Source organism: Gymnoscopelus braueri (assembly GCF_963280865.1).
Source record: "Gymnoscopelus braueri genome assembly, chromosome: 2".
Taxonomy (NCBI): Eukaryota; Metazoa; Chordata; class Actinopteri; order Myctophiformes; family Myctophidae; genus Gymnoscopelus; species Gymnoscopelus braueri.
In genome coordinates, this window is record NC_137604.1 from 11666032 (window position 1) to 11683071 (window position 17040).

General features: G+C 43.4%; 2 protein-coding genes and 1 pseudogene across 3 annotated transcripts; 1 reads left to right on the forward strand and 2 right to left on the reverse strand.

Moving 5' to 3' along the window:
- Positions 1-2642: 2642 nt before the first annotated feature.
- Positions 2643-3563, reverse strand: LOC308094057 (ATP-dependent (S)-NAD(P)H-hydrate dehydratase-like; the record flags this gene model as incomplete). The annotated part of the gene is made up of 1 exon (XM_080440507.1): positions 2643-3563. One exon carries the CDS (start codon positions 3561-3563, stop codon positions 2643-2645), a length of 921 nt encoding a protein of 306 aa, XP_080296633.1.
- Positions 3564-4141: 578 nt separating this feature from the next.
- LOC308094068 (mitochondrial import receptor subunit TOM70-like) lies at positions 4142-5821 on the forward strand (the record flags this gene model as incomplete). The annotated part of the gene is made up of 1 exon (XM_080440518.1): positions 4142-5821. The coding sequence occupies one exon, from the start codon at positions 4142-4144 to the stop codon at positions 5819-5821; it is 1680 nt and encodes a 559-aa protein (XP_080296644.1).
- Positions 5822-14768: 8947 nt separating this feature from the next.
- LOC308094077 (Na(+)/dicarboxylate cotransporter 3-like) lies at positions 14769-16749 on the reverse strand (annotated as a pseudogene). Its single transcript has 2 exons — positions 15276-16749; positions 14769-15116 (listed from the first exon to the last, which is right to left on the reverse strand). The product of its transcript is annotated as a Na(+)/dicarboxylate cotransporter 3-like (transcript).
- Positions 16750-17040: the final 291 nt, after the last annotated feature.

Below are 17040 nucleotides of genomic sequence, written 5' to 3' on the forward strand. Positions count from 1 at the left end.
AAACTCCATTTTAACCATGATAGATTCATCATAAACACCCGTCCTTGGTTCTGGTGATTGATATGGTCCTTCTAATACGATTGGGGCCGTGTTTTTCAATATTTGTTTTCATTTATTGTATATAATTTGTTTGGAAAATGAAAATAATAATAATGATAATAAAATAAATAAATAAAATTATTGCATTCGAAGGACAATATCAGGGGACAATATCAGTCACCAGAACCAAGATTGTGAGTTTTCTTGTAGACTGGTGCTTCCGGATCATTATTAAAGACTCCTGCACTTCATCAGAGAGTGCGGATGTTTGTTTTAGTGTGTATTGTAGCATCTGCACCCAGATAACCTCAAGACTATACCTCAAGATTGCCCTTTTGAGTTGAGCGTGCCTTTCTCCTGAAGTGAGTTACAAGAATGGGTACGACGCAGCCTGGGTGACCCGGGTGACCCCCCCTCCCCAGTGTGGCATGAAGGCCGTGCCAAGTGGCTTGGAGGACAGCTGTGTGACGGAAATTGCTCTGGCACCCGACAGCACCATTCTGACAAGAGCGCAGAGCTCCAATGGCTGATACGTACTGTACATAAACTGCTCCAGAAGGCTGATATAAGTAAAAAAGAGCTCGACAACACAACAGGGGAAGTGTTGGCGTTGTGTGTTCACCCACGCAGGGTCACGCCACGCACGCAGGCAGGCACACACATAGGCATGCATGCACACACGCACGTACAGTATTACTATACTTGTGGGGACATAAACGTTTTAGGACGCCATTCAAAATACGGCCTTGACAGACGGAAAAATAACCGGAAAATAACCTATTTTGTGAGCTTGTACATTGGCAATTTTTCGGTGTGACATCGGCGCACAAGTAAGTATAAAACTCCAACCTGTAGGCCTAACCTCTGAACCTTTTTTTTTTTAACCATAAAACAACCATTTATCTTGGTTGCTTTCTCAAATTCTACTATATACTTGCGGGGACATTTGGCCCTCACAAGTATAGTGATACAAGCACACACACACACACACACACACGCACGCACGCACGCACGCACGCACGCACACACACACACACACAGCCAACTCATTTTTCTCCTAATTATTTCCCTCTCTCCCTCCCCTCCCCTCCCTCTCAGATTACAGCAGTTATTGCTGAACTTAACTCAGGGAATTCAATAGCTGCTCTACGTTAGTGTTTTTATTAAGCGGTGCATTACTGAAGTAAGTTCTGCTTGTCAGGGGGGAAAATACTTCTGTCAGAATTTGACTATTGTACAATTTGATGTCTGGGCAAATATCTGTACTATAATGTGCTAATGTGCAGTTGTTCTCACATTTAATCAATCAAGTTCTCTTTAGTTGAACCCTAAGTGCTTTTATTGAGTTTTGCCTGTGGACATGAGATATTTTATGCCAACGTGAGATTGACTGTATTAAAACATATTACCGCCTTTTACTTTGTTTTACTTACTTACTACTTACTTACTAAATATTTGGAATTAGTTATTAACCTATTAAGACCTGGAAAGCCTATACGTTGTTATACCCTTCAATTCGGGAACGCATCTGTATGCAGCAACATCATTTTTTTAATAAAGCATTTGTCAGAAAACTTAGGTTAGGATTTGGAAGGCGTATTTAAAAATTAGGGTTAAAAGATTAGTAGTCCTGTAGTTGATGTAGTCCGATTAATTCCACTTTTCTATAAACCAACAGGAACTGGTTCCCTTCATTCCTGTAAACATCTGACACGATTCTTACATTTGACAAAGGCAAGAGAAGGGAGGAAACGAGTTGTTTGAAAAGATGAACAAAGGTGGACTCCACCAAACCATCGACCAAGTTAGAAATCTGCCTAAAACCATCAATTAGTTGAGTTGTAGCAGGTTCCATCTACGGTATCTGTTGCTTATCCTTTTGACAAATACATGTACAATTGTGTTTATGCATTATGGGTTTTGTCAATAAATCTGTCAATCTACACTACAAAACAAAAAGCAGAAAAGACCATGAACATTATGTAGTCCTAGAATGGCTAATAATCCATACATATACAGCCATAGAACATTCACCTCTGTGGCATGCTAATTTGTCGCGCTCTGTGTGTGCTCACCCAATGATTAATTACTGGTATTCACAGCAGCACTAATCGCATGTAATCTTCTTTCATAAGCACATAATGCAATCACAAATCACCAGGTGTGATTGCAGTACAATTACCCTGCACCAAAGGCAAGGTACCTGTCAGAAACGTGATGCTGCACGATGCTGTATCATGATTTGTATCGTCATCCAAACTAAATAAAAAATATGTTTTAAAATGTCTAATTCTATTAGCATTAATTAGCAGAGTAGACGTATTATAAGCAACATTTTGTCTTGACTCTCTCAGACTCTGTCAGATATGCCATTTTCTTGACTCTCTCAGACTCTGTCAGATATGCCATTTTATGGAGTTGACACCTGAAAAAAAACTGGGAGGTTGGCCCATTACATAGTTTAATAGTCAACACTTTGATCTTTCAAAAATATTCCCGGCATAATTGATGAATATTGAAAAAGATCCAAATGATTAAAGGTTTTGTCTCAATTCTCAAGAATGGGTGATTGATTTATTGATTTATTCATTCATTCATTTATTTCAGTTATCAAAGAGCTTTTTGAAGGCAGAGCCGATCTCCTGGATCATGTCTGAAGTGGTTGTGGATCGACCATGTTGGTGGAATGCTTGACGGTTGCACTGCCTGGTAAGGGAACAAGCCCCGAACGCGGCAACGACCGACGGATTTACGCTTTCGAACATGCCAGCAGGTGTAGCATAGGCCCAGTGCGCGAGTACACCCAGGGATCCAGAGAGAAGATCACCTTGTCCTCCACATCGTCTGCCGCTGCCCTCGACACCGCACAGGATCACCTCGGTGCCGTCCGTGATTAGGTCCTGTTCCCCTTTGAGCACCACGGTGAGGTTTCCCATAGCCACGCTGAGCTGCATGGCGCTCTTTGATCTGTCGATCACTGTGATCTGTCGATCACTGCTGTCCATAGCTCCATGGTGCAGTGCCTCATATAGACGCGTGAACTCCTTGAGGTTAGGGGTGACAATCCCCTTCTGGTACCCCTGAATGACAGATGGCTGCTGTGCAACAAGCCATAGTCCGTCTGCATCAATAACTATAGGAATATTTTTTGCTTTTGCCTTCTCTATGACCTCCTTGGCTGTTTCCAGGAGTGCGTCGTCTCTCCCTAGTCCTGGGCCCACCACCAGGCCGTGCAGTCTTGGGAGCCATTTCTCGATCTCCTCCACGGCGTTGGGGCTGTCCAGTACAGGATGGACTATGAGTTCGGGGCTGTATGACTTGATGACAATCGCGGCGTCCCTGGTGCAGAATACGTGAGACAGGTCGGCACCCACCTTCAGAGCAGAGATGGCAGCAAAGTATGGCGCTCCTGTATACTCTTGGCAACCTCCAATGATCCCGATTATTCCATCTTGTCCCTTATGCTTTTTCGATGTCAGTGGGGGAATTATACCCTTCACCAGTGTGAGGATATCATCATCCATACCTCTAAGTCCTGCGGAGACGAAGCTGAAGTGGCGATCAGTGACTGCACTCAAATTGCGGGCTAAAGCCGAAAATAGGACAACAATATTATTCTTGATCATGAAGCAATTTGTGCTGTGATCAGTCATCTATTAGCACTCTGAGAACGGGTACTGCACTCGTCTTCTACTCTATCTATGAATCCAGGAATCTCAGTGTATCGTCCTGTTGTGTTGTGTCTGTGTCCCTGTATGCCCATGTATGGAGATGCCTGATGTCATCAATAGGACATTGTATTACAGATGTCGTCGTCGCCACCTTCAAAAACCTGTTGACATTAGGGATCAGCAGTGCATCTGTGAGTCTGTGTCCTGTGTTCCTTTATGCCCATACTCAGTGTGGGAATAAATTAATGCCGTCAATGAATGTATATGGATATGGATATGTCTGGTGTCATTAATATGACGGCATGATGTGATCACTGGCTCTTATAACTGGTACTGACATGCTTGCTGAGGGCCCCAGAAGACGAAGTCGCAAGAGATTCACCATCAGCAAAACTCTGTAGCGCATAGGTACTCCTTCAAAGCTAGCAGAAATGCCCTTTGTGAGTGCCCTGCCGCGGTTGCAGCTGGTGCTGCTGGTGGGTTCCCCGCTAGTCCTGGGAGTGGTGTACCTGTGGATCTGCAAGGCCAAAGAGAAGCAGCGTAGCGTGAAGACAGGTAATGGAGAGAGTACGACTCCTGAAGCCAGCATGAGCCCCTTGCAGGGCCAAGACGACAGCCGCGACCAGGACGAGAACATGTGTGCCTTAGACCAGGCCCAGGCAGCAAAGAAAAATGGCAACAAGTATTTCATGGCTGGCAAGTATGAAGAGGCTATCCAGTACTACACAGAGGCCATCACCCTCTGCCCCACCGATCAAAAGGCTGATCTGTCAACCTTCTACCAGAACAGAGCTGCTGCTTATGAGCAACTGACAAAATGGATGGAGGTGGTGCACGACTGCTCTCAGGCTGTGGAACTGAAGCCGCACTATGTCAAGGCTCTGTTCAGGAGAGCCAAGGCTTTGGAGAGACTGGACAACAAGCAGGAATGTCTGGAAGATGTCACGGCTGTGTGCATTCTCGAGGTATTCCAGAACCAGCAGAGCATGATGCTAGCAGAGAAGGTGCTGAAGCTGCTCGCAAAAGAAAAGGCTGAAGACAAGTACAAGAACCGCGAGCCGGTGATGCCTTCTCCTCAGTTCATCAAGTCGTACTTCAGCTTGTTCACAGATGACATCATCTCCCAGAAGAAAGACAATGAGGGTGAGTTAGCAGAGGGCAACAAGAGCTCTGCCTACCTAAATGCCCAACAGTACATGAAGGAGGAGAACTATGATAAGATCATCAGTGAATGCACCAAGGAGATTGATTCTGGAGGCAAATACACAGCGGAGGCCCTGTTGCTGCGTGCCACATTCTACCTGCTGAGTGGCAACGCCACCAGCGCACAGCCTGACTTGGGCCGCGTCATCAACATGCAGGATGCCAATGTGAAGCTCCGTGCCAATGCTTTGATCAAGCGTGGCGTTATCTACCTGCAGCAGGAACAGCCTCTGCTCTCCACGCAGGATTTTGACATGGCGGTTGAGATCGACACGCGCAACGCAGACGTCTACCACCACAGGGGGCAGCTTAACATCCTGTTGGACCAAATGGATGATGCCATAGGAGATTTTGATCAGTGCATTCTGCTGAGACCGAACTGTGCTCAAGCCCAGGCACAGAAGTGCTTTGCCCTCTACAGAAAGGCATTTGCTGGAAACAACCAAGCCCAAGTACAGACGGCAATAGACGGCTTTGAGGATATCATCAGAAGGTTTCCCAAGTGTGCAGAGGTGTATAAACTTTACGCTCAGGCGTTGACTGATCAGCAACAGTTTGGAAAAGCAGATGAGATGTATGACAAATGCATTGACCTTGAACCAGACAATGCAACGACATACGTACACAAGGGTTGGTTGCAGCGTGAGTGGACGGAAGACCTTGACTTGAGTCTGGAGCTCATCAGCAAGGCGATTGAGATTGATAACAAATGTGACTTTGCCTATGAAACAATGGGACGCATTGAGTTTCAGAGGGGAAATTTCGAAAAGGCAATAGAAATGTTCAACAATGCCATTAACTTTGCCAAATCAGAGATGGAAATTGTCAATTTGTACTCGCTAAGTGACATGGCCTACTCCCAGAAAGAAGTGGAGAGAAAGTACGGGCTCAGACCACAAATACAGTAACGTATCTTCCAACTGCTGGTGGAAACTCTGTCCAGGCCAGTCCAGGGATGGTTCACGTAGTGCCCAGTCTCCTGTGCTGCTGCAGTGCCATTCTGCCCATGCACCCACTCCAGTCACCTGCACTACAACAGTTCCCACTGTACCTGTGTTTCAACAGTCACCTGTTTATCTGGCCTGGTCTCCTAGCTGTAGTGGCTGCAATGGTCAGACATCAGCACCTGAGATTCGTCCTTTTGGTTCTTCCAGCTTAGAATGTGCCTTGGTAATTCTGTCTTATGCTTTTGGCATTACACATGCAGTGATTGAAGCACTTAGATAGATAGGCAGAAAAAAAGGTTAAGACATCCGCACACTAGTTTAAAGCTCCCAAACAATTGTATTAGTGGTGCAACATTTCAACCTTATAGGTCTTCATCAGGCAAATATACATTTGCCAGATGAAGATAGATATACAGACCTTTATGGTTCCCATGAGGGTTGTCAGTAGCAGTAAAACATAAAGGAACATAGCAGATACAAATAAAAAGGAAATACAGCTAAGGGTAGCATCAATATACTTAAAGTAATGATACAGATACAAAACGTATATTTTAAAAAAGGGTAGCGTTTGAGAGGCAATTAGGATGAGAGGTCCCGAAAAGTTTGGGACAGTCCCGAATTATGTGCAGGTGCCCCAAATCACAAATCCTGTCCTGTTTGTCCTGAAAATTGAAGCCCCCCTATCCCGGCACGTTAGTAATATGATTTATTTTTTTAAACATACATGTTATGTAACACATTGTTACATACATCACCACTTTCTTTTCACTTTTCCTAATGTTAAAGCAGTACGAGGAAGGTAAAAAGAAAACGATGTTAGCAGCCTCTGCTGGTCACTACCGTCATTGCAGGTCTATTGCTGAGTCCTGCATTACCCAGAATTAAAGGAAGGCGGAAGCGGAAGCGTTTCAAGGCGGAAGCGTTACAAAAAGCATTCTTTTAATTGTTTTATACTATCTACGGGTTGTTTCTCTTAGCCAGTGGAGCTTTAGTTACCGTGAGCTGTGCTTTCTTTTGCTGTTGTTTTTCTTCAAATCCTATAATACCATAAAAACAGAGTGAGATTCCTTTTTGTTAATAACGCGCTAGTTCCTGGCCAAACAGGAAACCGGTGCATTTCCGCCTAGGAGGGCCGGCCTAAAAGCAGGAACTCAAAGAACCATGAAAACAAAACTCAAGAGTCGAGAAGGACATTATTATTACAGACTTTACTTTAAAACACTAAACAGTAAACATAGAATAACACAATCACACACAGTTTACATATTACACACACAACAATCACAACACTAGGGGGGGTAGATACTAAAAAGTATGCTATTTTAAGCCTACTGTTTACTATCTACTAAGCGCAGTAAGGTTTCCCTTTGGACATACTACGTAGTTAGGAAAGTACCCCATCTGGTGGCAAAGCAGAGTTACTACACATAAATCACTTGCCGTGGCACAATCTTTTTTCTCCTTTTTCTTTTTTTGTCTTTTATGATTTCAGAAACCGTTCAAAAGGTAATTTGGCAAACTAAATAGTATGCTAGTATGTGATAATCTGGAGAGGGGCGGAGACTGTGACCATGACAACCATTGATACTACTACTGATATTTACTGAGGACCACACCTTCCTTGTTAACATGACCCAGAATCAGATTCACATGCATCAATTTGATTGGCCTCAACACAGATTATCCTAGACCAGGGGTCTTCAACATGGGCTCTGGGACACCTAGGGGCTCCTCAGAGATACTGCAGCAGGGCCGTTAAATCTTTGTGTTATAAGAACCCTTTTTTCATCAATCCCACATTTCTAGTCAACATAGTTCATCACTGTGGGTGCTAGTGTGTCTGCTCCTGTATCTATTCAGTTGTGTGTCATAGAGTTCAAATGCTATGAACATGATTTGTCTAAAACAAATGATGTTTTTGCAATGATTATAACTTCGTTCTCTCTTTTTTATCTGAAGTCGTCGAAAGAACCCGTTTTTGTGTCACAATCGCTAGAACAACGGGATATCATGGTTGACATTGTGCAAATCAGAGCAGAGGGGGGAAAAGTAAATAAGTTACTGAAATGTGAGTTAAATCTTCAAATAACATGAGATAGACATTTCAGAGTTAGCCTATTTACAATGATTCACTGTTTTATGAATTCAGCAAAAACATTGTTACTGAATTCTTTTCTCTCTTTTTGTCATTTGAAAATACACGGTGGACACGGTTCTAAAGTATATAGTAAAAAAGTAATGTGGGATGTATCCTACACTGACAGATGTAGAGAAGGTGCAGGATTTTTAGGTGCAGGCTTATGATAATCTGAGAACAAGGCACAACATGTGAGAGTCTTGAGCACGACCACTGAAGCTGCAGAGGACAACCATGCCGGGACACTAAGATGATGCCCTATATCGGACCTGAGCATAATTATTGTACGGACATCTGGGTGCATGTCCGTGAGAAGCTCAATGTTTGTGACTACGCATACCCAGTGTTCACGTACCTGCATTAAACTGTTTCACTTCTCATAATTATAACATCTCAAATTTATATTGCACTTGTATAAGTACCCAAAGACGCTTTACATGGGGGGAGGAGAAAACAAATAAAAAACACTAAAAAGGCTAAGACAATGCAGTAAAATCAATAAAAACGGTGGGCCAGTAAAACAGGGGGGTGTGCAGTTAGCTGGGGAAAGCCATATTGAAGGGGTGGGTTTTGAGAGCGGTTTTGAAGGATTGGAGGGTGGGGACTTCTCTGTTAGTAATGGGGAGTGCATTCCGCAGGGTTCGGGCAGCAAAAGAAAAAGCTCTGTACTATCGCTGTTTCAGTTGTTCTCTCTTTTAGACGTGACAAATATAACCCGCCCATTGGGTGATTTTAACTGATTGTAAAAAGCATTGATATGTATTGTGAGAACATGATCGGTGGCCTGAAAAGAAATCCAATCCATTGCATTTTGTTCAGCACACTATGGAAAGTAGTGTTTCTGCAAAACTGCCAAAGTTGGAGATTGATGGAGACCATGTTGAGGTAGGCCATATCACCACTGGAGGTTGAGAGCTGCTGGATTATGTGATGTGACAACGAAGGAATTGAAGTGATGTTAGTTGGCAGGTTCGTTAAATGGGAGCAAGCAGAACAGGATAAACCTGAATAAAAAAAGTTATATATTAGGATCTGAGGTCTTGAGAGAATAACAGGAATGCAAAGAAATAATTGACGCAAGATCTCACAAATGCTTCAGTTGTCTGGAAAGAAGGTCATTAGATTCTGCCTTGTACTGAACGCTGCCTGTGATGTACTAGCTCTTGAATGCACCACGCCACGCCCGTTGTCCGCAGACACACATACCTACAACTTCACGTGGAAAGTATAATCGGATGGATTTAGATGGATAGCAGAACACATCCATGATAATCTGCCCTAATGTCATCAATGTCAATCATTTTATTTTATTTTAGTTTCAGTATAATTGTCATGTCTCTACTGCACATTTTGTACGTTCTACGTTAAACCTCTCTAAATTCATACATTGACTTCTACAGAAAGAGTTGTTTTGAGCTGACAGCACCTTTCTGCCATGCCTCTTCCTAGCACTGCGCCTTGCATTTTTTTTTTTTTTCAGAGCACTCTGAGCGCCTCGAGTAGAACATTTTTAGAGAGGAGTGTCCCTATTTGGGGCAATATTAAAACAATCCCAAAGTTTTGAAAATGTTTAATAAATAAATAAATAGTTATAACTCAAAATTGTGAGGATATACTGAAGCTTAAGTGGTCAAGCTTCCTCTCTCCCCTGTGTGTGTTTGCAGCGTTTCTCTCTATTAGCCTATATTGTTACACCAGAGTTTCTAAGAGGTTATTTCACCTCTCCTCCCCCTCTGCCCTGTCCTTTATTAATATTCTGGAGATCTCTTCAGGGTTGACCCAAGGGCGAGACTCTAAAAAAGATCTCATTTTCACTGGAAGCTTCCCCATAATGCCCTCATAAAGGTGCAGAGTGGAGCCAATACATTTTCTTTCAATAGGGGGCAGAAAACAGAACACACCGCATGCATACATGCAGGCAAGGACAACACGCATGCCCGCGCGCGCGTGTGTGTGTGTGTGTGCGTGCGTGCGTGTGCGTCTCACCGACCATGAGCGAACACAGTAACTCATTTAAGGCGAAGGCAATAAATCAATCTCTTTAGATGCAGTGCACGCTTACAGGTGCTTGACAGAATTTATTCAAATAATAAAGCGTAGAGGCAGATAATGGTTTAAGAAAGCCAGGCTGTTATCCTGGGCCTGCTGTGCATTGTTGTCTGAGCACCTTGGCTGCATGGGGGCCTGGGCGTGGAAAACAGCCAAGAAGAGATGAGCGTCGACTAAAAGCTGCAATCCATTTTCGTTTTCAGGCTCGTTTTCTTGCTTGTATTGACAGTCGCAGTGTGGTAGAGGGCAAAAGAATGGGTCGACATCTGTAATCATGGTCACTTCTCCATTAGAGACGCACGTCCTATACTGTACTTCTGATCTCCGTAACTCACATGTTGATTTTTTAACTGTTTGGTTGCTACTATATATGTCTATGAAATTAACTCAAGGACCCCAACGGAAACAAGTCCGCAAGGACTTTTTTGGCCGGACCTTTTAGACAAAAGCATTATAAATGTAACTGTGTTGTTTTACATTCTTTTTGCCTAATAAAAATTTCAATCAATCAATCAATAGATCTACAACTTACCTATATAACAATACATAGTAAAGTACCTCTACTTTTTTCACGTTTTGAAATGTTTGACTTCTACATTGGAATTCAATTGGGCTCTGAACGGTCTGAAACCTTGTAAAGCACCTTTAGAAACAGTGTTACAAAATGCTGTAAAATGGAACACAATATACACGAAATTAACAAGATACAAACAGGGTATTATAGTACAAAATAGTGAAGAAATACAATACAACAAGGATAAAAAACAAAGCATTCACCTATGTGAGTCAGGTATAACTTCATGGGACAAAGTGCCTATGAAACAAATGTGTTTTAAGCATGCTCTTAAAGCCTTCAACAGACTCAGCATTTTTTAATGCCAAGGGAAGGGCGTTCCACAGTGTGGGAGCAACTACTGCAAAGGCCCGGTCACCCTTTGTTTTGAGATTAGACGCGGGTATCTTCAAAAGGCCTTTGTCAGAGGACCTGAGGGATCTCACATTGTCCTTAGGGGGCAGTAGGTCGGTAATATAAAGTGGGCATGTAATGCTTTATAAGTGGTTAAAGTTGTACAATGCAGATTCACAAATAACGATTTTTAGCAACCTCTGCTGGTCACTACCGTCACTGCATACAATTTCCGTAGTCCTCGATTACCCAGAATTCCATTTGTTTTCACCGGAAGCCGGAAGCGTTTCAAAAAGCGTTCTTTTAATTGTTTTATACTATCTGCGGATCGTTTCTCTTAGCCAGTGGAGCATTAGTTACCATGAGCTGTGCTTTCTTTTTCTGTTCTTTTTCGATCTTCCAATCCTACATTCTCTTAAAATCAGCGTGAGGTTCCTTTTTGTTATTAGCGCGGTAGTTCCTGGCCAAACAGGAAACCGTTGCGGTAGTTCCTGGCCAATGCATTTCCGCCTCCGTTTTCCGGCCAGATGACGTCATTTTCCCGGGAAAGTCCCCCCCGTCACCGTTCAATAGAAAATATATAAATAAAAGGCTTCCGGGGGTGAAATTCATGGAGTGGGTGTTGTGAAACTTTTGCCACTCACAAAAGATATACAATTTAACTTTAGTTTTGTTGAAAACGTTACCTAGTATTACTTTAACAACATTTTAAAAATCTATTCTGGACTTAAAGGGACTACACCATGAATTTTAACTTTTTCTTCTTTTTTGTGTGTTTTTGGTCTCCCCTACCTCTCTTCTATCCCCAAAAATACCCCAGTTTGAACACTCAGGCTTTCACAGCAAATCTGGCGTTTTCTGTAAATTGGTCTCAAAACAGGCCAAACTGATTTGGTCCCTGACGTGACGTCACGTCAGGGTACAATCCCTCCCGTTTTTCAGTTCCAACCAAAAAAAGAAGAAAAAAAATGCATATAATATTGTTTTTTTCTTATTTTTGGGCGGTGAAACCGCCCCTATAAGTGAGGTTTGGATATTTGTACAACAAATCCTGCGCTGTGATTGGCCAAAAATGTACCCCGCCTAACCCTGCACCGTGATTGGCCAATCACAGTCTATTCAGGACTGTGATTGGCCAGTGTCACATGACACATGTGCATAGCCCTATATAAGAAATCATAACTTTAAAAAAAACATAAACTTGTTTTTTTTTAAGTTATGGTTTCTTCCATCATAAAGAGTGTTTCAATAAATGTATTTATTTTTTGTACATGATTGGTTGACTCCATTCAGTATTGTGATTAGCTAGCAAGACACCGCCCACTTCACACAGGGTGTGATTTTTTTCTTATTATATATTGTTTTACTTTTTCCACACAGAACCAGGAGATAACATGCATACAAACTGGCTCAATAGCGCCCGTGCCAAACAGGACAATGTGGTATTGCAGGTGAAAGTGCTTTATAAGCCAAAGAGAAGTTAGTTGGAATGAGTATATCTGAGGCTTGATTTAGGTTCAAACCTTTTGAAAAACGTTTGAGGGACATAAACAATATGATATTAAATATTATTATTATTTTTTAAATTCATGGTGTAGCCCTTTAGTGTGGCTAACACCGGAGTTATGTGTGCTCTGCGGTTGGTGTTGGTGAGAATTCTGTACGTAGATACGTCATAGACGACTGACGTCATAGATGATTGATGTCATAGGTCGGTGGTTCTCAACCAGTGGTCCGGGGACCACCAGTGGTCCTTGGGGGGGTCCCCCAGCAAAATTAGTTAACATAGCATCACAATCATTTTAGCTACTTAGCTTTGGCTATTCAAAAATAGCAGATACACAAGCTCATAGCGCAGCACCGAGTGCCGCGCTATGAGCTTGTATATCTGCTATTTTTGAAAAATCTTGAAAATGCATATATCTTTTAAATATCTTTGAATATTTATATTTTTTGAAGCGAAATCTTTTAACTCAAATCTTTGTTTCTGGGGGTCCCTGGCACAAAACATTTTCAGATCCGGGGCCAAATGTATATCAATTTAGGGGTCCTTGGCATGAAAAATGTTGAAAACCTTAAGTCCAAGATCAGCATTGGAACCACGCCGTTCCCACGTGGATCACCAGATCCACATGATTTGTGACTGAATACAATGAAACCTTCCCCAAGTCGCTTTTGTGGAAACAGAGTAAAAATGAGAATTTAGCTTCTTTTTTTTTTGTGTTTTTCGTTTTTTTTTTCATATTAAAACAGTTCGAATGTTAAAGAAGGTTTCTATTGCAAAATATAGTCGTGGGAGAATCATTAAATGGTTACATTTGTAGGGCAAAGTAGTCTCTACTAGGCTGCTTAGAGCAAGTCTCTGTGTTACTTTGCGTGTGAGAGGGGGGTGGAGAGATACTCGTCCGAGATTTGCATAGAGTGGTTTCGATTGGTCCTGGCTAGGCTTTGTTCTCCGGTTTCTCTCTCTAGTACAGCCCCCATAAGTACAACGTGTTTCTGTTAGTAAACACACAGCAAGGCTTTCAACTCCACAAAACCGTCTTTGTTTTGGTCAGTAGCGAAAGTGTATTATTATTATTATTTTTTACTAAAGACGAGCAGCCTGCGCTACCTGTGTGAGGAGAAAGGAACGACAGTACCATAACGTTAAGGAGAACTCCTTCTAACGCTAATCAGCTCTCCTGTCCTCTTTCCCTGTATTAGCACCGACTCATACTCCAAAAAACAGCAGATCTACAAGCTCACAACGGGTCACGTCTGGACGCGTTGTGAGCCATGTTTGTTGTTTTAATAAGTAATAACGGTGCGTGTGAGAAACAAACCAGTGGGCTGTTCTCTCCCCGCTTTGTGGGCCAGTCAGCCGAGGGGGGAAAAAAAACTAAACATACAGCTTTCTACCGGCCCTCAAATAGAGAGGCCCACCGGGAATCCTCCCGCTATACTGCAGATGGGCAATCCATCAGTGGTCACGCCCACCGCTACGCCCACTTTTGTAAGTTAATCAGTTCTTCCTTGGCCCATGACCAACCCTCCCACCATGTTTTGTGCAAAATCTGTTCATAACTTTTTGAGATAAAACCTGCTGGTAGGTGGCCGGACAGACAGACAGACAGACAGACAGACAGACAGACAGACAGACAGACAGACAGACAGACAGACAGACAGGAAAAACCATCTTGGTGGAGGCAACATATTATGTCGCCTATTAACACATCAAGTGCCAGAGTTTTTTTTTCCGGATATTTAACCACTTAGTAAACTTGACCTTTGGCTCTGTACTTGGTCTGCTTTAAAAAAAAATATATATATATATGCTGCTATTATTTCCCATTTAGCCTTTATAAAAGTGAAGCTCACCAACTTGTCTTCTAATTTCACTGAAACAGGGCTTAAGTTGTTAATTCATAAATGCATGTTTGCCCTTTTCACTACTGGCTTACTGTACCTAACATGAAAAAATTACCCAAATGGGTCCATTTGGTTCCATTAATGTTGCTACAGTAACCTTGTTTATTCATTCATTTTTAAACAGGAAAGTAATGTTATAAGCCAAAGAGAAATTCAAAATAGCCGATCTACAAGCTCACAAGGCGTCGCAATGCGACACGTTGTGAGCTTGTAGATCTGCTATTTTCATGAAACTTGTTTTTGTGTTTGTGTATGTCGGACTTGGGCGTTGATTGTAGCGTCAACGCAACACAACGTGTTATATTGCTATAATGATGGCCTATTATGTAATGTTAATAAACATCATTGAGTATGAACTATAATGTATACCTTGTCATCTACCATCTTCACATCAAGAGACTAAATCAAAGTCTAGCATTGGTCACTGGGCTGAATGTCATCACGTCTATGACATCACTGGTGATGTTGGGGTAGAGGTTAGCCCAGTCTGGGAAGGTGTTCAGGTTGAACATGGCGACGCCCCACGTGTTCATGGCCAGAGAAACGAACAGAACACCCAGAAAGTTCATGACAATCCCAGTTTTTACCATGTCACTCACCATAAGATGTCCTGAGGCAAAGGCGATGGAGTTTGGTGGGGTGGAAACGGGCAACATGAACGCGTATGAACATGCTATTGTTGCCGGCATCATGAAGTACAGAGGGTTGATGGAAGCATGTATCGCCAGTTGAGCGATGACAGGTAGAAATAGAAAATGTGCTCCTCGGCGCACAGGTCTCCGCCAGGTCAGGAAGTTGTAATAGAGGTTGTGTTGTCACAGTACGTCCTGCGAAGCTTAGCCAATGGTGCCGTCTGTGTTCACAGACGGACGGACACACACACAAACGGACGGACGGAGGGTAAAACATACTCTGATTGTGGCCGTGTTGCTGGCGAACTCTGTGAAACAAGCCAGGAAGGCTGTGATCAACATGACAGCTGCAGCTGGTGGGACCTTAGCGATAGGCTGGAGGTGACCTCCAATCCATGCGTCCAGACCTGACTCCTCACAGCCTTTGGAAATCGCGAAACCTCCACCAAGCAACAGAATGATGTTCCTTGGAACCGAGTCCTGAGCTTTCTTCCTGGACAACAGAGGAACATAGAGTGTATTTGATGCTTGAGGGTTGGACCACCAGCTGAGAGAAGGTTTCTGGGAGGGGAAGAAGAAGAGCATTGAGACGAAGATGACTCCTGTCACTGCGTCAGAAACATACCCTTTCTTAAAGAACACAGCCCAGCCTGTGACAAACTTGGGGTCTCGTGTGAACAGCAGGACGGCGAACAACACGAAGAAGAAACAAATGGCCCCTTCAGCGAAATGTATGGGTCCCAGTTTCCTGTAGTCGTCATCGATGACGGCTCCTGCTTTGGCTTCCGCCAGCGCTCTTGCATCCCGTCTCTTGGAACACAGTCTTGAGTTTAATCCCCTGTAGAGAAATGAAATCCAGATCCAACCCAGGAACAGAAACACCACCATGAGAGGGAAACGCAAATGCAAACCAAGATCCAAAGTTGATGACGTCACAGTCTGGAAAGTAACTTTTCAGTTGTCCGATCAGGATGAGGTTGGGTGCGGTTCCGGTCAGCGTGGCAGTGCCTCCGATACCGGCAGCGTACGGAATGCAGATCAGGAGGCCTTTCCACACCTTCATCTGGTACTCTGACTCTGAACGCAGGTCTTCAGCTGTCCTCACATCACTGCGCTCTACTCCATCCTCCCCGTCTTTTGGTAATATTTGTGTTTGTGACGGCAGTGAGTTCACTGACTGCAGCTTTAAGTTGGATTGACCATTTAGTATGTCATTGTCTGACTCCTCTATCGACCTGCAGTTCCGTTTCAAGTCCTCCAGGGGCCCGTAGAGCCTCTCCAGGATAGCGGTAGCGATAGGAAGCATCATGGCGGTGGTAGCGGTGTTGTTAAGCCACGTGGACAGGAAGGACGAGGTCAGCATCATTCCCAGTATAAGCCAAGCAGGCTTCACTCCGACAATCTTCAGAACCTTCAGGGCTATCCTGCGATGCAGGCCCCACTCCTCGATGGCCGACGCCATCACCAGACCGCTGAGGAAGAGGAAGTTGGTGTCAATGAAGTACTGAGGGCAAACAGTTTTGGACGGAAGGATTCCCAAGGTCGGGAAGAGGCACACGGGCAGCATGGCGGTGACGGCCAGGGGAATAGCCTCTGTGCACCACCACGACGCCATCAGCAGAACCACGTAAAGACGTTTCCCCTCCTTTTCTGGAAGAGCAAAAATCAAAGGCAGAAACAGAAGTGGAGCCAGAAGGACGATCAGCTGTTTCCTCACGCACCACAGTTTCTTTGACACAACTGACAGTTCCATAATAATAATATCAAAGTAATAGCAGATCCGTCCTGTTATTAGTGCACGGATGTCTGAATCTGCCTGTTTCTGCAGCGTCTGCTGATCAGAACTTTGCAGATCTGTGTTGTTGTATTACTTTGACCTCCTGATTGCAGTGCTTTGGGACAGAAAAAATAATCTGCAGCTTACAGGTTAACTCCTCAGATCTGATCTGTTTAACTGCTAAAAAACTCTATGGTCTTTCATATAGGGAACGGGCTTAGTGACGTCACAGTTAAGATTTTCAGTTAACTCCGCCCACTTTTGACG